The sequence below is a fragment of the Geotrypetes seraphini genome, chromosome 1 (genome assembly GCF_902459505.1).
Source record: "Geotrypetes seraphini chromosome 1, aGeoSer1.1, whole genome shotgun sequence".
Taxonomy (NCBI): domain Eukaryota; kingdom Metazoa; phylum Chordata; class Amphibia; order Gymnophiona; family Dermophiidae; genus Geotrypetes; species Geotrypetes seraphini.
In genome coordinates, this window is record NC_047084.1 from 295,136,726 (window position 1) to 295,164,131 (window position 27,406).

Sequence of the window (27,406 nt, forward strand, 5' to 3'; positions counted from 1 at the left end):
GAAGGGGGTTTTGGTCTCTGAAAGTTAGTAGTCCAATAAAAAAATTACCTTATTTCCACTTTCTATTTATAAACATTTATCAATACAGCTACAATACTACTTTATTCTAAAGCAACAAAAACATTTTTTTTCTACCTTTTGTCTTTTCTGAGCTCTGCTTTTCTCAACTTCTCTTCACTCTTTTCTCTCCATCCAAAATCTGCCCTCTTTCTCTACCCCTTTCATCCATTGTCTGCCTTCTCTCTGCCCTTCCATTCACTGCCGCCCTCTCTCTCTCTTCCATCCAGTGTCTGCCCTCTCCCCCTTCCATATGGCATCTTCCCTCTTTCAATGCCCCTTCCATAATATGTCTATCTTGTGCCCCTTCTCTCCTTTATACTTTATTCATTTCAGCTTCACACCTCTCCATTTTTCTATCTCCTTCTTTAACTCCTACCCCATGCTCTGGCACCTCGCTCTCTTCTTTTCCTTCCTTCCACCCCACCCATTCCCACGGTCTGGCATCTCTGTCTCCTTCTCTTCCCTTCCTTTCCCCTCCCCATGCCCTGGCATCTCTCTCTTCCCCTCTCTTTCCTTTCCACTTCTCCCTGCTCTCTCTGGCATTTCCTCTCCTTCTTTTCCCTCCCTCCTTTCCCCCTGGTCTGGCATCTCTGTCTTCTTCCCTTACCTCCCCCACCCCACACGCTGGCATCTTTCTTATCTCCTTCCCTTACTTCTCTCCCTTTCCCTCCCCCTCAGTGCTCTGGCATCTCCTCTCCTTCCTTCCCCCCTCTCTCCATTCCTTATGATCTGCATTTTTTTTCCTCTCCATTCCCTTCCCTTGTCTTCCTTCTCCCTTTTCCCCAATTGAATAGCTTTCTTCCTTACCCATCCACCCTTCCTCCGCAATCAGTGTAGCATTTCTTCCTACTACCTCCCTGGATGGTTACATCTCTCTCATTATCGTCAGCGGCATCCTTCACAACTTGCTCTTGCTGGCTTTGGGCCTTCCTTTCTACTAGTCCCGCTTACTTTCTACTTCTGCAAAGGTAGGACCTGGTAGAAGAAAGCCCGATGCCGCTAGAGCAGCGAGTTGTGAAGGCTGCCACTGCCAGAAGGAGAAGAAGTTCATGGACCATGATGCCAGCCCTGGGAGTAACCCCTTATGGGTTGCACCTGGGGCAGATGGTCCCTACCCCCATGGTACATCACTTCCTTTAAGTGTGTGAGGAAACTGAAAGGAGACCCCTACCTGCATGGAGTGCATAAAAGCTGAGATACCTGTCTGTGGGAGATCTTAAAGCCAGGGATGCTGCACTGCCCCAAACTACCATTGGGGGTGCTGCCACAGCTGCTGATGATCTGGAGTTGCTTCTCGGCCCGATCTGCCCGATCCAGGAGCTCTTCGATAAACTGCTGCAGCCGCACCTTGGCACTGGCTTCCCGGTTTGCCGTCTCCTTCAGAAAATGATCTATCTGGATGACCTCCCTGTGGATGCCCAACACAAGCAAGAATCAGATGGATAAAAGAGCAAACATGCAGCTAACACAACTCACCATATTCAAGAGCAATCACTTAAATAAGACATGTACATTCCCCACGCTTTTACTGTATAATGAAACGACAGAGGCAATGAATGATTTGAGTATTATGAGCCAGCCTGACTGCTACTGGTTTCTTTCTTGATATATGATGCCCTTGGTAACAAACAGTGCCGTGTATGCTTTTCAGCGCTATAGAAATGATAAACAGTTATAGTAGTAAATATCTGACTAGGTCTGAGATGTGTATGAGTACCCTGCAACCTAATACTCAGTTTCACTCTGCTCCTTTACATACTTATTACATTTTTTTAAAAAAAATCAAAACATGGCACCTATTAAAATGTTTACTTAATACCAAGAAAATTTGTAATTATAGACTGGAGCGGAAAAAGTAAAATTGGAAGAAATGCAGTAGGTTCAGATATTGTTTAAGGGATTTAAAAAAAAAAGTTCATACTTTAACAAAAGTAAAGAGAGAGAGGCAGGCGCCCAGCAGGACACTAACAGTACAGTCTTACAAACTGGTGCCTAGATGTACATGCCGCTTACAATTGTCTAAGGGACCATTAATTGACAATTAGGCACCCATGTGCATTAGGCGCTATTCTATAAAGACCATAGTGCCTAAGTATAATGGGGTGGACCATTGAATTATACATGCCACTTGGCACACACAGGTGTGCCAACCTACGCCAGCTGTTGACATGATACACGAGGGTAGGCCTACACTTAGGGCTCCTTTTACAAAGGCACGCTAGCGGTTTAACGCGCGTAATAGCTCACGCTAAACCGCCGGACGCACTAGCCGCTACCGCCTCCTCTTGAGCAAGCGGTAGTTTTTGGTCAGCGTGGGGGTTAGCACGTGATGAAAAGTCACACGTGTTAACCCCGCTAGCACGGCTTTGTAAAAGGAGCCCTTAGACGCACCAATGCCAACCTTAAGCTAGTATTTTATAAAGGAAATTTGGTATTAAGATACTGTTTTTAGAATTGGTGCTAAGTGAATGGTATTAGAGCGCTTAAACTAAAAGACCAATTTATAGAATTTTTCCCTAAGAAAATGTTAATAGAATATTTTATCACCTCTATGTTAAGATCAATAATAGCACAAGGCAACAAAAATTTTTTTCTCCAGAATCATCCGATAATACAGCACATTTTTCTAAATCAGTTTTCCATGTAGATTTCAGATCTGTTAGGTTTTTTTTCAGTCACATAAACTTTTAAAGTTATGCCTAATGTTAGTTTATAGCGTTTTAGCATATAGGGTTTTAAGAATTGCAGCATCAACTTAAAGAAATGTTGCAGTATCTTCGGTCCAAAGTCAAATAAGCACACAGCATAGCATAATTATACTGGACCGTGTCACTTAGCAGCCAATATTTCTTCAAAAATGCTAAGAGTATGATTTTTTTTTTTGTGAGTTGTGTCTGGATTGTCACAGCACAAACATCCAAAAGTAGTTGGCCATCATACTCTCATTCCAGAAACCTTGGTAGCAACGCTCCATTAATTGAATGTCCTGGTGAAAACGTACTCCTTGCTCATCACTCACCATACCAAGATTTTCCGGAAAAAAGTCAAGATGTGAGTGCAAAAAGTGTATTTTTAATGAAATGCGACAGCCAAGTTTCTTATATCAGTCAAACAGATTCTGAACTCCTTCCTTGTATGAAGACTTATGGTTGCCCAGAAAGTTTTCCGGTAACCACTTGAATGCCTCCCAAGCTATCTAACACGACCAATTCCTACCTAAACCTCACCTACCCACTCTACACCCTTAATATACTCTAATATGCTTCTAACTACCCAACTATTGCTAAAATGCCTCTATTTACCCACCACTTACCACCTTATTTACCCATCACTTACCACCTTAAGATCTCGACAACTCTTTGGTAATTCTTATTACCCAACATTTATCACTTTAAGATAACGACAACTCTTTGGTAATTCTTATGTAACTCTTATGACATCTCTTATGCTATTCCTGTAAATTTTTATGTAAACTTTTATGTAATCTCTGAAAACTTTTATGTAATCCGCCTAGAACCGCAAGGTATTGGCGGAATAGAAATCATTAATGTAATGTAATTGCTTAAAATCTTCATCCGGCATAACAGACTTGATCTGTGGGCCTATAAATATCCCTTCCTTTAGTTTTGCAGTGCTGATTTTTGGAAATTTCTTAACAAGATATTGAAAACCTGGTGGGTTTTCTTTATCCATGGCCTTTACCAGGCTCTTCTTCAACCCCAGCTTGATATGAAGAGGTGGAAGAAATATTTTATGAGATTCCATCAATGGTATAAATTTTACACTGCTTGTCCCTGGGTTATAGGTATTCCTCAGCTGCCAGACTTGCTTGACATAATGTTCAGCTGTAGATCTGCTATCCCACAAGCACAGGAAACAGCAGTATTTAGTGAATTCTCTTTGCATTCCCATTAGCATGCCAATGACCTTCAAATCACCACAGATGTTCCACTGGTGTGTTTTATATCTGATTGATTCCAGTAAATTCTTCATATTCTCATAAGACTCCTTTAGATGAGCAGAATGGGCAATTGGTATACTTGGTTTGTAATTTCTGTTGTGCAGTAACACTGCCTTCAAGCTTCTCTGTGAAGAATCAATGGAAAGACGCCATTCATCTGGACAATGCACTTGTGACAAACTGTTGATGTCATGACAAAAGCACGAGCCATTTACAGTGAAGAATGTTGTTAAGTTATGATTCATTTTTCTGTAATGAGTTACTGTATATTAGCATCTTTTGCAAGCAAGTGCTTTTGCTTAAGCTTTCAAGCAAGAAGTTCTGTCTTTTCTTCTGAAAGATTTAGATCACAAATAAGATCATTGAGCTCAGCTTGTGTAAAGATCTCTGGTTCTGAATCTTCATCATTCACATAATCAGGATCAGATAATTCTGGATTGTGACCTGCTGCTGCATCATCATTATTATATTTCTCATCATGTTCCACAGAAGCAAGTCCATCTTGTGGAGGTACAGTGACAGACAGTGAGTCATCATGAGGAACAGGCCTAATATCAGAATCCAGAGTAGGCTATATAATTTTGTGCTTTTAGTTGAGAATCCACTTGTGTTCACAAGGCAAAAGTAGCAATCTTTAATATGGTCTTGCGGTTCCCTCCATATCATTGGGATTGCAAATGACATTGCTGCCTTTTGTCAATTGAGCCAGTCACGAAGTCCGCTGGAACAATTGGTACAGATGATATGTGGAGCCCAAGACTTATCCTGGTCACCCAGTGGACAGCCAAAGTACAATCTGTATACCTTCTTCAGATCTACGGTAATTGGGCGTCATTGTGCTTTCATCGTGAATGAACCACAGACGTAACAGAAACTATCTAGATGACAATGTCTTGGCATGATAAAGAATGATATTAATCACCGTAAATAATGTCTGTAGCATAAAAAAAACAAAGACAACTGTCATTAACCCTCCTTATACATTTATCTGTTAGTTTTTTTCGGTCACGTAAACTTTTAAAGTTATGACTAATGTTAGCTTATAGCATTTTAGCATATAGGGTTTTAAGAATTGCAGCATCAACTTAAAGAAATGTTGCAGTATCTTCGGTCCAAAGTCAAATAAGCACACAGCATAGCATAATTATACTGGACCATGTCACTTAGCAACCAATATTTCTTCAAAAATGCTAAGAGTATGATTTCTTTTTGTGAGTTGTGTCTGGATTGTTTATAATTATATATAATGAGCCTCATCACAAAAAAGCAACGTGCTAGTGAAAAACTAAACACAGATTTGAAATCAGCATGAAAAATACTACGAAACCCACCCAACACTAACTCTGATGAAAATGAAGTGTTGACCTATGTAATTATGCATGCAACTTTGAGAAACACCTCCAATCCGCCCATGACTCTCCCTTTTTGGCAATACGTCTAAATTTTAGGCATAAATGCTGTGCCTAAATTTATGAATGAATAGAAATGCTCCACTTATAAACTCAAGAGCACTATTCCAACAGAAGAAAAGGCTTCAGGTATTATCACGGCAGAGCATAAAAGCTCAAACCTCCTCCACCACATCATGGGCCAAAAAACTTCCGGAAAGTATGTACTACTGCCACTATTCTAGCGACAGGACGCTGGTATGAACAAGAAAGCAAGCAATGCAGTGAGTACTACGGCTGATATATTCATCTCAGTTCGAGGTACTATATAGAGATAGATAAAGTGATTGTATATGCTTTTTTCACAGACATATGTGGGGAAGTGAAAGTGGATAAAGCCCTGAAGAAACGGTTGTATACCGTGAAACGTTGGCTATCACATTGTACCACCGTTACCTACATAGTATGAAAAGCTGCTAGTGATTATAGTCCTGCTAGAGTAGTGGCAGTAGCACATTCTTTCCGGAAGATTTTTGGCCGATGATGTGGGTGGAGGAGGTTTGAGCTTTTATGCTCTGCCGTGATAATATCTGAGGCCTTTTCTTCCGTTGGAATAGTGCTCTTGAGTTTATAAGTGGAGCATTTCTATTCATTCATTTATATTTATCCACTTCGACGGTTTTAAATAGATTAACAGTGCCTAAATTTATACCACAAATTTAAATTAAAAACAATTAATGCTAATAATTGCTCATTAAGAAGCCATTTAGCACTAATTGGCTCATTATTCAATTAAGTTGAGCAAGCAAATTGGGCACACACCCAGATTTGCACACACAACTCAGCCATTCAGAGAGTGGTGCAGGGCTAGGCAGGAGCATGAAAAGCTCGCTCCTGCCTTGTGCGCCGCTGGCCGCAAGAGATGAGGAGGCAGCCGTCCAGCAAGGGAGGGGCAGGAGCATGGAAAGCTCCTGCCGATACAGCGCTGGACCACCGGAATTAAAAAAAGGTACCGGGGGGGAGTGTTATATTCGCTCCATAAGACACACAGACATTTCCACCCACTTTTGGGGTAAAAAAAGTGCATCTTATGCAGCGAAAAATACGGTAACTTGTAACTGATGTTAATTGCATTGGATGGTAGGCACCTAATGAAGTAAGTGCCTACCACAAAGTAGGCGTGATTAAGGGGCAGATCATGGGCATGTTTTGGACTTAGGCGCTAGTATTTAGGCCAAGAAAACCCTGGCATAAATATGGTGCAACTAAAATTAGAATATCTAAGACCACTTTAGGCACCTCTAGGTGTGATTCTATAAAGTGCGCCTAACATTTATAGAATTGCACCTAAGTGCCACACTACTTAGCGCCTAAGTTTTAGAAAAATTTATTAAATCAGACCATCAGTTCCTAAATGGACAATTTTCTAACTTAGCAACTCCAGACTGGCATGCCGTTGCTGCAGGCTGAGTGCCAATTCTACAGCGGCATCTAGATGCCAAGCTGCCATTACAGAATAGTAGCTTAAACCCAAATTAACACACCTAAGTTTAGGCGCAACCATTTAAGCCAGGTCAACAGCAGACATAAATGGCATGCCTAAGCGTACTATGCAATGCGTAAAACTGATAGTATTCTTAAAGTTATGGGGCTCATTTTCAAAAAATGATAGATGTCCAAAAGACAGCATAAACCAGCACTTGGACATTTTACTAGTCAAAATGTCCAAGTGGGCATTCTCAAAACAGGCTTTCTATGTCTTTCTGGTTGTTTTGTCTCCAGTGCATCTAAATCTTAAGGGGGGCATGTTAAAGACGTGCTTTGGGCGGGCTTAGGATTTGGACACTCTGCAAAGATAATCAAACCGTTAAGAAAGCATCCAGGGCTTTTTCTTAGATGTTGGAACTAGACCTGTTTTAAAAGCGTCTAAATGCTAAAAAGGTGCCCAAACTGACCAGATGACCACTGGAGGGATTAAGGCATAACTTCCCCCAGTGGTCATTGACCCCCCTCCCACTACCCAAAGATGTGAAAAAACCCAGTACTGTCCAGCCTGTATGAAAGATTCAAATGGTTCACGTACATCAGTACAGCAGGGCAGAGAGGCACTCTAAGGATTACTGCAGTGAATGTCATAGTAAAAGTCCCAGGTACAGATGTCACTATAACTTGCTTGTATTGTATGGTGAGCCCTCCAAAACCTACCGTACCTACAGGCATAAGGGCTATTGTTGTGGTGTACAGGTAGGTACAGTAAGTTGTGGGTGGGTTTTGGAGGACTCACTGTACAATATAAGCAAGCTATAGTGACATCTATACCTGGAACTTTTAATATGACATTCACTGTAGTAATCGTTAGAATACCCCTCTGCTGCACTCAGGAATGCTCAGCTGGCTGTGTCAGTTTGCTAAGAATGCTGGCTGCATGGACATCAGAAAAACTTGCTTTTGTGCATTTTTCATGTGAACGTCTTTATATTCGAGAATGGCCAAAAAAGATAGATGTACTAAGGGCCCAAATGTCTAGATAATTTATTTTCAAACAAAAAAGACAGACCTTGCAGTTTTGAAAATGAACTTTTTCTCTACTGGATTTCTGGACATCTTTCCCAAAACATCCAAACTCAGACTTAGACATCCTATTGAAAATGCCCCTCTATGCATGTTAATTGGAGACAGGCTCATGCCCCTCCCATGCTCCTTCCATGTGTACATCCCCTTGTGGTTATGTACTAAAGCACCTACAAGCTACAGGTGCCAGTTACAGAACTGCTCTTTAAGGCTTTCTGCGATTCAATGTCGTTCCTCTGAGTAGCTTGTCAGAAAGACCTGGCTATGAGAAACATCTAATTAATCAGACCATAAGAGCACATAATCATTTGTGAACTCATACAGATATATATGTCACAGTCAGTCACATTCACCCCTCTGGTTGAGCACACTTCAGATCACTCATAAGCTTCTGCATGCACTCCATCACCCACTTATACAAGGACTCACTGTTGTTTCTTGGTTAACTCCTGCTCCTTCTGCAGAAGGTCCTGTTTCAGGGAAGCTAGCATTTCCACACTGACATCCACCTGACGAGTAAGCTCAGAAGCTCGGTCCTCCAAATCTTGCTTCTCTTGGCTCAACCTCACGCTCTCCAGCTTTGCTTTCTCCAGTTCTGAACTCTTCCTGTCCAGTTCCACCTGCAAGCGACCCACCTGGGATGCAATCTTCTGCTCCACCTCTTCTGTCAGCTTCTCCAACCGCTTGTCCACTTCCAGCTTCTCAAATGCCCTGACCTTTAATCTTGCCAAGCCTTCCTCATAGGCAGCATCTACTGCAGCTGAGGCAACCGCTGCAGCTGCCACAGCACTGGAAGGAGTCGAAGTGGCCATCCCCTTTTTAGTAAATATCTCACTCAGGGGGATTTCTATTTCGTGCATGTAACGAGATGATGCAGAATCTAGATCTTCTCCCTGGATGAGATCACAGGTGAATCTCTGCTCCTTCCCCTGGAAGGAAGTGCTTTCAAAGATGTCCCTGCGGGTGGCTGGAGTCAGCAAGGTCGTTTCACTGGACAGAGGGAATACGGTGGCATCACAAATGCTATTGGTCTTAGAAAGGACATAAAGAGTCTCATAGGTGTGGTTATACTCCAGGTGCGCTCGTAAGGATGAGAGACTCCGGAAGCGTTTGTGTTCCCCACACCGCGGACAACGATAAGGCAAGTCCAGAGAGGCCATTCCTCAGCTACAACCGCAATGTCTACTGTGTACCCGTCCTCGGAGCAACCACCAATGGCCTGTCATGGTGTGTGGGCTTGGCATTAACATCAGAAACAGCAGTGGGTATAAAGTGCCAAAACACGGTACAGTTTTGAGTCCACAAAGTCATGTCTGGGACAAACAGAGAAGGAAGTCCACCTACGTTTCAGTCCTTCTTGTTCCATTCAGCCAGATTTCAAAGATATGCCATCAAGTGCATTAGTTTTGAAATGAATTTCCTGAAACAGAAAGGAAATCAGGATCAATATACAGTGGTATTTGGGTTATTTCCTATCTTTCCTAATTTGGTCCTACCAACTGCTAGATCAATGGTTCTCAACCTTTTTTTCCATCGTGATACACCTGACAGTGAAGTCAACACAAGTAGAGATGGTAAAGATGTATCAACCGGGACTTTTATCAACTCCCCAAAAAACCCCACTGACTCAACACAGCCAGTGTTTTGGCACCTAAGTGCCTTCCTCAGTTACGATCATGTTTTTTCATGTATTTACGCGCAAACAAGAGGGTCCTAGGGATTTCTCAGGGTCCAAGTCCCCAATGATTTGGGTCTTAGGCATTTCTTATGTGGATTATTGAACTGTTCTTTTAATAAAGCCTGCATTTTGAACATCATCTTCTCCACAGCGTTTTTGTTTTAATGTATTTATAAATGTCTCAGTTATCGTAGTGTAGGTTTTTGTAAGGTATTGACATAAGGAAGGTAATTTTATAACAGCACCAAAATAAGAAATATTACGTTACATTATATCATTTTATATGTGATTGTATATCCCGCCAATTCCGCCAAAGCAGAGCTTGAGGTGGGTTACAACAGCATTATTATTACGCATCTCAAAAGGTGCCTATTTCAAGGGTACCGTATTTTTCGCTCCATAAGACACACCTTTTTTCCCCAAAAAGGGTGCGTCTTATGGAACGAAACCCCCTCCCTCCACCCCAAACCCCCTCCCCCCACCAGGTTACCTTATTTTAATTCTGGCTCCCTCCCTCGCTGAACGCGGCTGCCTCTCTAGCGGCAAATCTCTTTGAAAATCTTACCATTCACAGATTGTTCTGCTATCATCCTTTCATATCTATATTATAAACAAAGTGTTTCCCACCAAAAAGAAAAGTTCAACCTATCCCAACTTTTCCAATTTCTAGTTATTAATTGCATGGCCACCCAGTCATAATAAGAAGTCTATTTTGATATTTGTCAATTGGACTGTTAAGTTTTAACAATGTCCCAAATAAAACCACGTCATACGACAATGGAATAGAGACACATAATATCAAATTGATTTTACCCCAAATTGACTTCCAGAAATTGAGTATCAACGGGCAATAAAAGATGATCCAGTGTCCCTACTTCAAGTTGACAGTGTCAGCATCTATTATATGGGCCATTCTAGATACACCAATAATAAGCTTTGCTACTGAATTCATCAGTAGTTGTATCCTAACTTTCACAATCCCCAAATATAATGCATTGCAATAATCCACCTTACTTAAAATCAACACTTGCACCAGAGTACAGAAATCATGATACAGAAAGCATTGGTTTTAACCATTACAACATTTGTAACTGCATGTACGCCACCTGATTGTCTTCAGTATTTGATTTCCCATTGTCAATGACTTATCCAAGCATCCCCCCCAACACATTCAACTCTTTTTTAACCGATAATTGCTCCCCCATCACATTTACATTCTCTAATTCCAAACAATTCTTCGGATTATTTTTATAATCATCACCTCTGTTTTGTTCACATTCAGTTTTAAACCATGAACATCCATCTATTCCACAATCTTCTCCATGCAACCTTGTAAATACTTCTCTATCTCATGGACATCTTTACCTATCGGGAAAAAAAAAATAGTTCATCTGCACAGAGCCTATATTATACTCCTCTAAGTTCTGAAACACAACTCCTAATGTGGACATATACAAATTGGAAAGTATGGCTGAAAGGACCAAGCCCTGTGGTACACCTCTCTTCACATCCACGGTCCTAGAAACCTCTACCCCATTTCTCACTCTAAATCAGGGGTACCCACACTTTTTGGGCTTGCGAGCTACTTTTAAAATGACCAAGTCAAAATGATCTACCAACAATAAAATTTTTAAAAAAACCACAAAGCACACTGTACGCAGAGAAAATGTTAATTATCATTTCTATTCTGGGGTTTTTTCCAAGAGGTCAAGGCAGATTACTCTATGCACTGTCACCTCAGTAACAACCATACAAAAATAAACAAATATACCCCCCTCCCTTTTTACTAAACCACAATAGCGCAGGGAGCTGCGCTGAATGCCCAGCGCTGCTTTTGACGCTCATAGGCTCTCTGCACTAAAAAAACGCTATTGCAGTTTAGTAAAAGAGGGGCCATAATGCAAAATATAGACAGCAGATATAAATTCAGACACATTTTAATCACTAAATTTAAAATAAAATTATTTTTCCTACCTTTGTTGTCTGGTGATTTCATGAGTCTCTGGTTGCACTTTCTTCTTCTGACTGTGCATCCAATCTTTCTTCCCTGCTTTCAGCCTGAATGCTTCCTCTCCTCCAGACCTCATTCCCTCCCCCAACTTTTTCTTCCTCTCTCCCTGCCTCTCTTTCTTTTTTTCTCTCTTCATGCCCTCTTTCTTTTTTTTCTGTTTCCCTTCTGTCTCCCTGCCTGCCCACTTTCTTTCTTTCTTTCTTCATGCCTTCCTCCAAGCCACTGCTGCCGCCATCAGGGAACAGGCCCCATAGCCGCCGCTGTCCCAAGCTCTCCCTGCGTCGGGCCGACCAGCATTCCTCTCCCCGACATCAATTCTGCCGTCGAAGAGGAAGTTCCGGCCCAGCCAGGCAGCAAATGGCTGGCCTGAACTTCCTCTCCAACGGCAGAATTGACGTCGGGGAGAAGAAGGCTGATCGGCCCAGTAGATTGCCAAGGCAAAGTGAGTCTATCACGGAGCTTTGGCAATCTATCGGTCGATCGCGATGACCTATTGGGCACCCCTGCTCTAAATGATCTGCCCCCCAGATAAGATGCGAGCCATTGTAAAACTTCCTTATCAATTCCCAATCTTTCCAACTTCAATAACAATATGTCCAAATTAACAGAGTCAAAAGCCTCTGAAACATCCAGGGACAAAAGGCAATATCTCAAATTTTTATCCATCCCTTCCCTCACGACATCCAATACAGAAATCAATAGCAGCTCCATGCTAAGCATGTGTCGAAACCCAAATTGAAATTGATCTAAACAATCATTCCGACTTACATAATCATTTAATCATCATCACTACTTTTTCTATCAACTGAGAAATGGTACTACAGAAATAGGACGAAAATTTTTCATCTCATCAACATTTAATCCAATCTCTTTCAAAATCGGTGTAACCGTAGATTCTTTACATCCTTATGGAAATATTCCCTCTTCTAAAGACTTTTTCACAACTGAAGTTATGAAAAAACGTACATCCTGTGATATCTAATGTATTATATTAGTATTGCATGGGTCTAACATCGCATGTGTAGGCATACCTAGTGGCATACCTAATGTATTTGACACCCAGGGTCGGTTAATTGTTATCACCCCCTCCTCTGCAGTGAAGTGAGCACTAGAAAATCACTACACTCATTGTAAAACTAAACAAGCCAGATGAGTATAGATTTGATTCTGCACACTCAATGCTAACAGAAAACCATGTCTTTTTCATACACATAGAACACAGATATACCCTTGGCCAGTATGGAATACATAATCACAACCTAAGACATTTTAATTTAATCATGAAATTGTGATTATAGGGCAAACTGAATGGGCCAGTCAGGTCTTTATCTGCCATCATTTACTATGTTACTAAAAATAGAAATATGTTCAAAAGTTAAATTGAACCATAAAGAAACCAGACTCTGTATACAATGCAACTCCACAGAAACAATGACCCATGTCCCCTAATACTGTGAATCATATAAAGATACAAGATGTAAATATGGAAAAAAAAAACCCTGACAAATAATCACTACTTTACAAATTAACAAATAAAAGTAAATAAATAAAAAATGGAAAATAAGATACCATTTTATTGGCCTAATCCATTTTTTAATTAAATTTCAGAGGCCAGAACTCCCTTTCTCAGGTCAGGACAGTATATTGCTGTCACATGTTATGGTATTCTGTTGTGACCTGAGGAAGGGGATTTTGGGCTCCAAGTTAATATAAAATGTATTAGAATTGGTGCAATAAAAAGATCCTTATGTCCATTTTTTATTTATAAATGTTTATCAAGACATCTATAATACTACTTTATCCTAAAGCAAAAAAAAAAAGAAAAAAAAATTCTTGTTTCTACCTTTTTTGTCTCTGGTTTCTGCTTTCCCCATCTTCTCTTCATTCTATTTTTTTCATCCACTGTCTGCGTTCTTTCTCTGCCCCTTCCATTTGGTCTGTGCCCCAATGGCATACCTGATAGGGCGGGACCCCGGGACGGAGAACTTCCTCCTCCATGCAGTGGTAAGATGCATGGATCAGTCATGTGGTTGCAGGTCTGTCACCCCAGAATAGAAAGTTGATGTCAGAGGGGGCGAGGGCTAACAGAACCGACAGCCACGCACAGGTGGACCGTAGACCCACGACTACTCCAACGCCCTTTCACTCCCTTACCCGGGGTGGATTTCATCCCTGCCCTTGATACACCACTGCTCCCTTCTCTTCTTTTTACATGATGCATTCCACATTCATCCCTCTCTCCATTTTTATTTCTCCTCTCTGTCTCCACTCTCTCCCCCTCATGTTCTCTCCCTCCCCTTTCTCTTCCTGCTCTAGCATCGCTCTCTCTCCCTTCCCTTTTCTTTTTTCCCCCTTCCCTGGTCTTACTTCTTCATCCCAATTTGGTGGCTTTCTCCCTTACCCCTCGCTCCCCCAATCAGGTACAATATTCTATCTCCCCCCCCCCTTGGATGGGTACCTTTTTTTTTCTCTCTCTCTCTCTCTCTCTTTTCTTCTCCCTATAGACTTTCGCTTGTACTCTTCAGGCTGCTGGCACCTCAGTGAGCTAAATATATTGCCCCGGAAGCTTTCCCTCTGCTTCAACTTCCTGTACCTGTAGAGGGAAAGCTTCTGGGCTGCCAAATGCAGCATGTTTAGCTGATTGATGCTGCCAGCGGCCCTAAGATTTAAGACTGCAGTGTGGGGAAGAGACCAGAGCACCCCCTTATGATCTGCACCTGGGGCGAACTGTCTCCACCGCCCCATCCTTGGTATGTCACTGCCCCAGTATCTCTCTTCATTGTGAACACACATCATGCCACTCTATGACTACTGTTGCTGGAGTCTCTGCAAAGAGGTGAGGCCAGTTCTGCAGCATGCAGGAGTAATTCACTCACTATCTCCACATGGCCTGCAAGGGCTCCAGTAGAATCCCTCTGCTGCGCTGCAGATTGTCAGGGGTGCTAGCACTGACCTGCTGCTAAACTTCCTGCAGCCACCTTTCCCAAACAGCAAGAGTGATTCAACACAGACAAGAGAGTTGGCTGCCCTCCAGCTGAGGCATAAGCATGGCTGCAGATATGTCAAGGCAACTCCAGCAGTGTCATCACTGCTTTATACTTACACAGAGGCCTGCCAGATGATCAGAGTTAACATGGGTGTTGGGGTACAGAGCCTGGCATCTCGACTTTCTTTCCCCTCCCCCAACTAACCCCTGCCCTTCTCAATCCCCCACCCCTGAAGTCCAGCATCATAAAATATAAAACTTTTTTTTTTACCTGGCTCCTGGTGGAGAGGAAATCCAAGCTGAATGCTAGCCTGGGAGGCTTCAGAATCACAATGATGCTGCAGGCAACTGTTGATGTCTGTCTGGGCTCTGGGATGAATAAAAGGCCCTGGATTTCTCCAGCAAGGGGGGAGGAGAGGGGCAGTACTAACTTATAGCAGCATCAACTGAAGCTCCTGAGTCTCCCCCTATTGTGGTACAGTCCTTTATGAGGAATCCTGGGCTCATGTGTAGGAACTCAGATCCAGTGGCTGCAGCAGCTGAGCCAGCCTACAGGCAGGGACACCTGAGTAGACCAGCAGAGCCTATCCAATGCCCCAACAGCAGCACAAGTGAACAATGCAGGCAAGTATGAGGGGGCAGGGGTGGGGGGAAACAGCTCTATGAACGGGGCAGTGCAATACAAACTGCTGATGTCTGTGTGGGCTAATGGGTAAATCAGTGCCTAAGAAGCAGGCACCTCAGAGAAGTGCTCCTTTTTAAAGGTGTGTGGGTAATTCCTTATATAAATGTTTTTGTGAAATACAAATTGTTCAATGGTGCCTCTGGTACTGGTGCCTCCAATGATATGACAGATCCAAACCTACTGATGGTCCACCTACTTTAAACAGTGAGTATTCTGTGGGGATATATTTGTAGCTATTTTATAAAGGTAACTTATGCACCTATTTGTCTTTATAAAATAAGAACATAAGAATAGCCCTTATTGGGTCAGGGTCCAGTAGCCCGTTCCCACGGTGGCCAATCCAGGTCTTTAGTACCTGGCCAAAACCCAAGGAGTAGCAATATTCCATGCTACCGATACAGGGCAAGCAGTGGCTTCCCCCATGTCTATGTCAATAACACTATGGGCTTTTCCTCCAGGAACTTGTCCAAACCTTTCTTAAAACCAGTTATGCTATCCGCTCTTACCACAACTTCTGGCAATGCATTCCACCTAAAGCTTCTATACAGTTACACCTGTGTATGTGCTAGGAAAATTAGTGCTTATTTGCCTACCTGCCCCAGCTCCAGGAATGCTTACACATATACATTACATTACATTAGTGACTTCTATTCCGTCTGTACCTTGCAGTTCTAGGCGGATTACAAAAGAGCTGACTGGACATTTCCAGGAACGTTACAATTTTGTTGGTTACACATTGGGTAAAAATAGCTGGATAATTCCAGGAACGTTACAATTATTTTTGGTTACAGATGAGATAGGGTACCCCCAGACAGTGGCGTAGCGAGGGTGGGAGACACCCAGGACAGTGGCACCCCCTCACCCTCTTCTCCTCCCCAACTCCTCCCCTCCCCCCGCTGCACGTGCGCTCCCCTTCCCTTCCCCCGAACCTGTTTAGCTTCCCCGACACGAGCAGCATCTCTAACTTGCTGCCTGAGCCCACATCGGCTCTCCCTCTGATGTCACTTCCTAGTCACAGGACCCAGAAGTAATGTCAGAGTGGAGTGCCGAGGCTGGCACAAGCAGCAGGTTGGAGCTGCTGCTCGTGCCAGCGAAGAGCTAGAGGTACGGTGGTGGAGAATTGAAGGCACTACTAGTGGATTAATTCCGTCTACCCCCCCCCCTCCAAGAACTTGTAGGCTGCCTCATATTCCAGAGACTTAAAAGCCACCACTCTCACCTCTGCACTGCCCCCTTAAGAATCAATTAGTTGTAAAGCAGCCAGGAACATTTGTAGAGGACAAAAACAAGAGAGAGAGAGGGGTACGGGGATACTCCCCGACAAATAAATCTAATCGGCTCATGTCAAGAAATGCAAAACAGCAACAATTAAACAAAATTGAACCAGGTCAGTAAACATTATAAACTGGAATGACAACGACAACGAGACACAGCCTGCACTGTCAGAAGGGGGCGCCCTAATTAGGGACCCCCAAAACTGAGTGCTAAACCCATTCTGATGGCACTCTTATAAAGGCTGGTCAGAAAACAGAAATCCAGCTTACCAGTATTGGAAAGGAAGACAATCAGCAAAGTACAGGGCGAGTTATCGGAATAAAGTGTGAATTTACAAGAAAGAAGATTTGCAAAGATAAGAACCGAATCTTTCGTTCTTGTACAATCCCACTTTATTCTGGGACTAGTGGGACATAACAGAGCATCAGAGAGAATCAGGGTGGGACTGATGAGCCTGCTGTCAAAACAGAGGAACAGAGCAGAATCTTGTTTGGCCGCCACATTGATCCTATAAAACTTGGAGAACGTATGCAAAGAGGACCAGGTAGCGGCCCTGCAAATCTCTTCCAAAGAGACCGACAACAACCTCTGCCCAAGAGGATGAGATACCTCTGATAGAATGAGCCCTTACCACAAGGTTTTCCTCCTTTGCATTCCATCATCCTGAAAAGAAGAGCATATGGTTCCCCACTATGGCTCTTTCTGATCCTGGGCATGTCACTTAACCCTCTAATGCCCTAGACACAAAATAACACACTGTGAGCCCTCTAGGGTCAGAGAAAGAATTTGCATGTCATAAATGCAAACTGAATTGGTTGTACCTCAGAAAGGTGATATATCAAGCTCATGATCCTTTACTCTTTGATGCCATCCGGCACCCACATTCTCATTCCTAAACACAGGTTCCATAATGATAAGAACAACCAACAACATCTGGTCTCTTAGGTCCCCTGCACGGACTGCTAGAAAGACCTGACCACATTAGCCATATCTAGTTAATTTACAATACTGACAAAGTTCCAGTTAGTACTACTATTAATCATTTTTATAGCGCTACTAGGCATACACACCACTGTACATATTATACGCAGGTACTATCTGTGTCCCTTGCAGGCTCATAATCTAAGTTTTGCACCTGGGGCAATGGCGTGCCAAATGACATGCCCGGGGTCACAAGGAGGCTACAGTGGGTGCATTAGGATGAGGGGATTAAGAGTTAAAAGCAACCTCAAAAAAGTGGGCTATTAGTCTGGACTCACATGTCCCCCAAATAAGAAAATAAAACTGGTGTCATCTACTTTCTCTTCTCTGAACTTATGCAAAGCAAGAAGTGGTGGTACCAGTAGTAGCAGGAAGCACGGGGTCCTGTGTGCCAGTACTGCACTCACAGACTACTGTAGTCTGCAAGGCTTTCTACTCCACACTGGAGAAGGCCAATGTACACTCACTGACTCATAGGGCCCATGTTGACTGGCCAGTAGTCCAGAGAGAGGGGAGCAGTCCTCTTTCTGTGATCCCATCAACTCACGATAGTACATTTGAGGTTGGGAACCAGTGTTTTAATCTCCCAATATGATCTAAATTAGCAAACAAAGGCAAAATGCTTGCAGTGGCCTCAGTATTCACCCCACTTCCCAACCCAAACTGTTAGTCTCTCCTTGAAGTCCCCCCTTCCTCCGGGGTACTCTTTCTTTCTGTCCTCCCTCAAGGTATTTTCTCTCTGCTCCCTAGGACACCCTTTCTCTACCCCCTTCCCAGGCACAATCTTTTTCTCTGTACCCTCGTCTTGTCTTCTCTCCTTGGCACACCTGCCTCCATGGTGCTTCCTATGAGCCAGATCTTGCGCTCAGATGTCTTCGCGCTCAGTTGTCTACACGCAATTGTCCGCACACTTTTGTCTTGCGGGCATTTGACTACGAACCGCCAGATCCTTCAGGTCACCACAACTCTTCAACTCCTAAGTGCTCCTTATTGGATCTACATTGTGGTATTTGTGAGGACAACGCTATGACGGGGCCCAACTGCTCTCTACATTCTCTTGGACCTCTATGTTCTGCCACGTGTGCTGAAGGGAAGAAGATGAGGCCATATGCATAGGCACACACGACCAGCAGCAACAAGCAACCCTCAGATCCATCCACTATTTGAGATATATATAAATATCTAACATTATGCAGTCTTACAGGTCCCTAGTGCTTCCTGCCAGACAAAATCAGCTATGCAAATGCCTGCAATTCTGCAAATACTTCTAGTTAATTACAGAATGTTGTGGCAGGCAGACACCAGGCTCTGAGGCTGGAACAAACTAAAAACAAGTTTCTGCTAAAAGCAGGAAACAGGACTTTAAAGCAACTTGGGGAAAAGGAAGGGATTCAGAAAATACAGCAACCAGGAATCCAGGTGGGAAGGGCTCCCAAAACTAGCTCTGTCCACTATTATTCTTTCCCGAGGTCTAGTGAGAGTACTGAGTCTGTTTCTCTAGCAGGGCAGCCAGTGAAACACAAGTTCAATGTAAAGGTGGGATATGACAGTCCCAGGGAAACTGCAGCTACCTAGTGTGAAAGAACCAGGGCTGTAGGTGAATAAATTAGCCTCAGCTGAACCAAGAAGGGGAGATCAGACATGCACAATCTCCCAGGCTCTGCAGCTTCCACTGGTAACAAGAAACCAGGTGGAGTTCTGTCTGTGGTTCCTGGTAGGCAGAAAACTTCCTGAAAGAAAGGTATTGGGCTTTGCAGTTTAAACCTTTACAAGAGAGAAGAATAATTATCTGGAAGGGAATTAGAAGCCAGTCCTAAGAGTTCCTTTGACTCCCAGGGAGGGGGTAGTGTAGCAGAGAGTGAGGACTTGAGTGCATGGAAACAATCGCATATAATTTGAGCCCCAGTGATACAGAGTGGGAGGGGCTCCTGAGACAGGCTTCTTTATGCAAGACGAGTATATGGAAGAGTCGCATGAAAGAGTTCATAATTTGCTAGATTTGGGGTTTAAGTTTTGATCCTGAATTACAAGTTTGAAAGTAAATGTGTGTGTGTGACAGCTGTGCTGGGAAGGCAAAAAGAGGTGCTGAGATGGGGCAGGGCAGAAGTATGTTTGTGTTTAAGCCTCCCCAGTGAACTGGAGATTTGTCCCATGGGTCAGGGCGCTAGGAGTCCTGAGGGCTGCCTTTCCAGTTACAGATAGAAAGGACACTGGAAGCAAATGGGTGGGCAGGGTCAACTATATTTGGGAGGAATGCTACATCTAGCAGTGCTTTAAAGCAGTCCTGTGAGTGTCCTAATAGGAAAAGAAAGTTTGCCAGAAATAAAGTTTTTGGAGAAATAATTTTCCTGTTTACCTGGAAAGATGTAAGAACACAGCTGGCAGGGACAATTATTTTGACCAGCCAGCTGGCCAAGGGACTTGGGGGACTAGGAGCCTCAGTGAAAAAGCATAGTCGCATGCTGGAGTTTTTGGTTTGCCCTACTTTTGAACTGTGCTATATATAGGGTGATGTGGCTATGAACTGCTTGAATATGATGTCATTTTGAACTATGATGTGGGGCATAAAATGATGCCGTGAAAGGATTGCTGAGCGGAAAAGGTGAACAGCACTTAATTTTGGAGTTTGTTTAATAAATCCAGAGACTCTTTTGGTACATATTCCAGTTTCGTGGTTTTCCTTCCAACCGGGCATAAAAAAAAAGGCGCATAAATCTTGCCTGCAGTCCAGGCAAGGCTTTACCCCACAATGTGCAGTATACTACTTGGACCCAGCTGTCAAGTCAATTTTACCTTGAGAACAAAAGGAATAGTGAGGCAACTCAAATAAAATTTTATTGATGGTCAAGAAAAAGGCTTCAAAACAATTGTAAAAACAGTCCTAGATGTTTTGGGGTTCCCAGCTCCTGTGTCAGGGGTAACTATTATATTACTAGTTCATGATCTGCAAGCCCTGATGTTAGAGGCAGATCTGGATATTGTTGCTATCACAGAGATGTGGTTCAGTGAATCCCATGGATGGGATGTAAACATACCGGGATATAATCTTTTTAGGAAGGACAGAGATGGTCAAAAAGGTGGAGGAGTAGCTCTCTATGTAAAGATCGATATCCAAGCAACTGAAATGCAAGGGATCTGGGGAGAGGAAGAAGCGATATGGATCTCTCTGAAAAGAGAAGATGGAACTTCTATCTACGTGGGTGTAGTCTACAGACCTCTGACTCAATCGCAACAAATTGATAAGAATCTGATTGTGGCTATCCAGAAGTTTAGACGGAAAGAGGAGGTGCTGCTGTTGGAAGATTTCAACCTGCCGGATGCGGACTGGAATGTTCCGTCTGCAGAATCGGAAAGAAGTAGGGAGATTGTGGATGCCTTTCAAGAGGCTCTGCTCAGACAAATGGCGACGGAACCCACGAGGGAAAAAGTGATATTGGATCTGGTCCTCACAAATGGAGAAAGTATCTCTAATGTTCAAGAGGGTGCTCACCTGGGAAGTAGCGATCATCAAATGGTTTGGTTTGATATAACGGCTAAAGTGGAGAGTGGCCGCATGATACTTAAAGTCCTAGATTTCAAACGTAAAGACTTTAATGAAATGGGAGAGTAGCTGAAGAAAGAGCTGTTAGGATGGGAGGACATAAGAGAAGTGGAAAGACAGTGGTCTAAGTTGAAAGACAGTGGTCTAAGTTGAAAGAAGTGATAAAAATAGCTATGGACCTTTATGTGAAGAAAATAAATAAAAACAAGAGAAAAAGGAAACCGATATGGTTCTCCAAACTAGTTGTGGAGAAAATAAAGGCAAAAGAGTTGGCGTTCGTGAAATATAAAAAAAAAACCAAACGGGGGGAGTGGCAAGATGGTGGTGGTGTGAGGAAAGGAAAAGGAATTGACCCCAAAATATCCACAAAGAAGAAAATCCAGAGAAAACCAAAAAACTCTGTGGAGTGACGATGTTCCTAAATGGTGTGAGAAGTCAGGAAGGATGCTGTAAGAGCTTATTGTGTCTGCTTTCCTCAAAATATACCTCGTTTTTTCTAATGCCACATACGAAAAGGAAAGGGGTGGACAGGGCCATTTCCTCGCCGGCCCTGGCGTCCACCCCGGTTCAGCAGATGATGGACCATTTTTTCTTGGCCCCTCCAGGAACTGCTCAATCCGGAGTGGAGAGGCCGGCGCTGGGCGGAGACGAGAGGGAGTCGTTCACTCTTTTGGGCATTGAAATATCTTTATCTCCTCCGGCTTCCCTTCACCTTCCGTGTCCAGCGATTGATGAGGCGTTGAGGCAGGAGATACGCAATCCCAGAAATGGAGACGCGGGGTCTCCCGGCGGGAGCACGATGTCCTCGGCAGAACGACTGATGTCTGCAAGCAAGAATGAGGAATTTTCACCCTCTTCCACGGAGGTATCCTTGAACAGCATCTGGCTGCTTCTTCAGCGGATGGAGAGCAAAATGGGAAAATCAACGGAAGAGGTAACCAAAATAGCAGATAAACTAGACTCCTTAACAAAAACTGTGGAATTAATGAAATTGGAATTTATAGCCCAAGCTAAGCAAATGCAGGATGATATACAGCATTTGCAACAGTTTAAGATAGCCTCAGTTAAAGATAACACTTCAATACATAGAAAACTGGATCAATTTGAAAATTTCAACAGACGATTAAACCTCTGCATTTTAAATTTTCCACAAATTCCGGGAACGTTACCTCTAGATATATTGAAAAAATATTTGATTGAAAATTTACAAATTTCTTCAAATTGCATTCCTCCAGTAAATAAGATTTATTATTTACCAAATAAAAAGATTCTCAGAACAGAAGAAGGAGAAAAAGGAAAAGAAAGAGGAAAAAAGAACAATGAAATAGACTTTGCCAATGTAACCGCTCTTCTTAAACAAACAATAACAGTAGACACTGATAGAGCAACGCTCCTAGTATCGTTTGTATTTGAGCAAGATGTTAACATGATTTTGAAATTGTACTTCAAAAATTTCCAAAAATTATTTGCACTACAGAAAATATGGATTTATCCAGATGTCGCTAAGACCACTCAAGAACGAAGGAAATAATTTATTTCTATGCGTCAAGATACTATTAAATTAGGAGCCACGTTTCTTTTGGCATATCCCTGCAAATGTTTAGTTAGGTATTTAGGAGTCATATTCACCTTTTTCTCTCCAAATCATCTAAGGGAGTTTTTAGATGTTAAGAAGATCGTTAAGGAATGTTGAAAGAGGGATAGTAGAAGTTAAAGCAGTTGTTTAGAAGCACTAAGGCTTTTATTTAATCAATTTCCTTTCCTCCCCTCATTTTATGTAACTACTTACCACTCTCCCCATTATAGTTGTCTATGAAGGGGAATAAGATTATCTGTATAAGTAAGATTGAACTTTAATACCTTGATTTGTTTTTCTTCCCTGTGTTTAATGGAGCAAGATGTATTCTTGTAAATTTTGATTTATAATTAGAAATAAATAATAATAATTTAAAAAAAACAACCCAAGAAGAGGAGTGCAGAAAGGACTAGAGGGTGAAACTGAAAGACACCAAGAGAGAGATATGTCTGGCGAAAGCACAGGTGGAAGAACAAATGGCTAAACATGTAAAAAAGGGAGACAAAAATTTTTTCAGATATATTAGTGAAAGGAGGAAGATGAAAAATGGAATTGCTAAACTAAAAAGATGCTGGGAATCGATATGCGGACTATGATGAGGAAAAAGCAAATGTGCTAAACAAATACTTCTGTTCTGTGTTCACGGAAGAAAATCCTGGAGAAGGACCAAGATTGTCTGGCAAAGTAACACGACAAAATGGAGTAGATTCTGCACTGTTCATGGAGGAGAGTGTTTATGAGCAACTTGAAAAACTGAAGGTGGATAAAGCGATGGAACCGGATGGCATCCATCCCAGGATACTGAGGGAGCTCAGAGAGGTTCTGGCGGGTCCTATTAAAGACTTGTTCAACAAATCTCTGGAGACGGGAGTGGTTCCTGGGGATTGGAGGAGAGCTGGTGTGGTCCTTATTCACAAAAGTGGTCACAGGGATGAAGCGGGGAACTACAGGCCGGTGAGCCTCACTTCGGTTGTTGGAAAAATAATGGAATTGTTGCTGAAAGAAAGGATAGGATACTTCCTTGAATCTAATGGGTTATAGGATCCGAGGTAACATAGCTTTACAAAAAGTAATTGTGCCAAACGATCCTGATTGAATTTTTTGATTGGGTGACCAGAGAGCTGGATCGAGAACATATGCTAGATGTAATTTACTTAGATTTTAGCAAAGCCTTTGATACGGTTCCTCATAGGAGGCTCTTGAACAAACTTGAACAGCTGAAGTTAGGACCCAAAGTTGTGAACTGGGTTAGAAACTGGCTGTCGGACAGACGCCAGAGGGTGGTGGTTAATGGAAGTCGCTCAGAGGAAGGAAAGGTGAGTAGTGGAGTGCTGGGGCCGATCCTGTTCAATATGTTTGTGAGTGACATTGCTGAAGGGTTAGAAGGAAAAGTTTGCCTTTTGCGGATGATACCAAGATTTGTAACAGAGTAGACAGCAAAGAGGTAGTGGAAAATATGAAAAAGGATCTGCAAAATTTAGCAGAATGGTCTAATGCCTGGCAACTAAAATTCAATGGAAAGAAATGCAGAGTAATGCATTTGGGGATTAATAATAGGAAGGAACCGTATGTGCTGGGAGGTGAGAAGCTGTTATGCACAGATGAGGAGAGTGACCTTGGGGCGATAGTGTCCGAAGATCTAAGGGCGAAAAAACAGTGTGACAAGGCGGTGGCTGCTGCCAGAAGGACGCTGGGCTATATAAAGAGAGGCATAGCAGTAGAGGGAAGAAAGTGTTGATGCCCCTGTACAGGTCATTGGTGAGGCCCCACTTGGAGTATTGCATTCAGTTTTGGAGACCGTATCTGGCGAAGGTCGTAAGAAGACTTGAAGAGGTCCAGAGGAGGGTGACGAAAATTATAGAAGGCTTGTGCCAGAAGACATATGAGGAGAGACTAGAAGCCCTTAATATGTATACCCTAGAGGAAGGGAGGGACAGAGGAGATATGATTCAGACATTCAAATACTTGAAGGGTATTAACGTAGAACAAAATCTTTTCCAGAGAAAGGAAAATGGTAAAACCAGAGGACATAATTTGAGGTTGAGGGGTGGTAGATTCAAGAGCAATGTTAGGAAATTCTACTTTATGGAGAGAGTGGTGGATGCCTGGAATGCACTCCCGAGAGAGGTGGTGGAGAGGAAAACGGTGACGGAGTTCAAAGAAGCGTGAGATGAACACAGACGATCTAGAATCAAAAAATAATATTAAATATTGAACTAAGGCCAGTATTGGGCAGACTTACACGATCTGTGTCTGTATATGGCTGTTTGTGGGAGGATGGGCTGGAGAGGGCTTCAATGTCTGGAAGAGTGTCGATGGGCTAGAGTAGGCTTTTGACGGAGATTTCAGCAGTTGGAACCCAAGCACAGTACCAGGTAGAGCTTTGGATTCTTGCCCAGAAATAGCTAAGAAGAAAAAATTAAAAAATTTAAATTGAATCAGGTTGGGCAGACTGGATGGACAATTCGGGTCTATATCTGCCGTCATCTACTATGTTACTATGTAGTAAGTTAGATAATAACATATCCACCTTTTGTAATGTACCACTAGACATAGAAAAAGATTCTTTAATGACAATGCAATGAAATGGAAAAGCAGCTGTTCACCAAGGTACATTGCTACAAGCTGGAGCTCTAGAATCCAGGAGAAAAAAAAGCCAGAAATTTCCAATAGGTTGAAAACCAGCAAATAAACATGTTTGTGCTGGCACATACTCATTTATTTTTGCCCTTAGAAATATGAAGGCAAATCAGAAAGTAAAGGAAAAATACATTTAATGGCTTTAATAGAAGTAACTGTGAGCAATTGAACATATCACTTTTCCACATAGTCCCAATTTAAGACGATGCATTTCTTGTTTTGTTCAACTAGCTTTTGCATTCCTGCAGAGAATTTTTTTTTTTTGCTGCTCCTGAAGCCAGGAGAGCACTACATCCTTTACTTCATCATGCTTTGTTTTTTGCTCTATGGGTCATAGTAATGCACCCATGTCTTTTTGCCAGTGACAATTCTCTCCAGAATATTCAGATCTTCTTCATACCATCTCAGGAACTGAGCTGTTACTAGAGAATGGCACAGTGACTGTTACCCGCGACTAGCCTTGAATAACCCGCAGGAACGTGGGGGAGGGGAAGATTAGTTGTCATGGATACAGGGACAAGGCCATTCACCGTCTTGTGGAGCGGTAAATGGCCTTTTCACCTGAAGTAAAGTATCTGCCGCGGGTTGCCTCCCTTCCCACTCCTCCCAGTCAGCAGCTCTCCTCGCGATCGTGCATCCAGCAGTTTCCTCTCGCGACTGTGGGTGCAGCAGCCCCCTCTCACAAGTCCAGCAGCCCCCTCCCTCTCATGGGTCCAGCAGCCCCCCACCTTCGCACCCTGCATCCCTCCTGATCACCAATGGCAAAAAACCCTACAAACCTGAAACGCTCCGGCTGGAAGTTACATCGGAAGGAGAGACTCAGCGGCAAGAAGGTTCTGGTTGGAGCAGCCCTGCATGCATATTCTCAGGTTCTGGTTCCTGTTTCTTTCTGTCTTTTCTTAACTCACTCACCAGGATCTCCTCCCCATTTGACATTTCTTTGTTCTCCAAGCTCACCATCCATCTTCTATCTCTGTGTATGTATTTTCCCAATGTTCAGCATCTCCCTTCTCTGTGTCTCCTATACTTCCCTTTCTAGTATTTCCCATGTGTCCATCTCCTTGCCTTCATCATCATCATCATCACCATTCTATGTCCCCATCCCTTCCCCCTGTGTCCAGCATCACTCCTCTGTGTCCCTATGTCTACCGAGTCCAGCATATCCCTTCTGGGTTCCTCGGTGCAGGACTGCAGGGTGTGACTGGAACTGAAGAGTTGCGTGAAACTGGAAATTACATCAAGGAAGGATTCAGTAGAGGGAAGGCTTTGGTTCTGGCCTCTGAAGATTATTCTCCATGGCGTGGCTAAGGACTCTTAAAGGTAAAATAGGTGAGGGTCAAGAGGGGAGCTGAGAAGAAGGTTTAAGTGTATTGATCTAGGCACAATTTTTTTTACAGCAGCAGCAAGGCTTTTTACTGCTCCCATGGGGCAGTAAAAGGCTTTGCTCCTGTTCCTGCAGTAAATTGGATTAATTTTTTCCTGTTACATAGTAACATAGTAGATGATGGCAGATAAAGACCCGAATGGCCCATCCAGTCTGCCCATCCAGTCTGCCCAACCTGGGTTCCAACTGCTGAAATCTCCGTCAAAACCTACTCCAGCCCATCTACACCCTCCCAGCCATTGAAGCCCCACCCCATCCTCCCCCAAACGGCCATGATTTCCCAAGGGAACCCATCCCTGTATCATTCTCTCTAAGGGAAAGGAAAGGATAGTAGCTGTCATGGATGGGTAGACTGAATAGGCCATATGTCTTTATCTTCCTTTGTTTGTCTCCGTTTCTGTGTAAGCTATTTATATACTTAATGACTGAATCATCAACTGAAATGACTAGTAGCCCCTGAAGCCATTGAAGAAAGTTGTGAGGAAAAGATGTCAATCACTCAGCAGTGGAATGTCCAAAATTCACTTTATTAAATAGCAGCATCATACGAATCTGTAGACTCGACACTGACAGTGTTTAGGCAAATTGCCTATGTCAAGAGTCATAAATGCAAAATAAACTGCTGGGGAATAAAGGTCAAAAAAATGTTCCTGAAGGTCCAAATAATGT

The 27,406-nt window shown here is 42.9% G+C and overlaps 1 protein-coding gene across 5 annotated transcripts in view; it reads right to left on the minus strand.

Annotated features, from left to right (window-relative positions):
• The window catches only part of FBXO41 (F-box protein 41), a 184,279-nt gene that overhangs the window by 86,653 nt on the left and 70,220 nt on the right, over positions 1 to 27,406 (minus strand). For 3 of the 5 annotated variants that reach the window (XM_033953778.1, XM_033953788.1, XM_033953751.1), the window contains 2 exons: positions 8,410 to 9,400; positions 1,261 to 1,468 (listed from right to left, as the gene is read on the minus strand). In XM_033953778.1, coding sequence (XP_033809669.1) covers positions 1,261 to 1,468; positions 8,410 to 9,140 — 939 coding nt within the window. In that variant the 5' untranslated portion in view covers positions 9,141 to 9,400. Of the gene's footprint in view, positions 1 to 1,260; positions 1,469 to 8,409; positions 9,401 to 10,919; positions 11,024 to 27,406 lie in introns of all 5 variants that reach the window. The other 2 variants (XM_033953771.1, XM_033953760.1) reach the window with 1 other exon arrangement.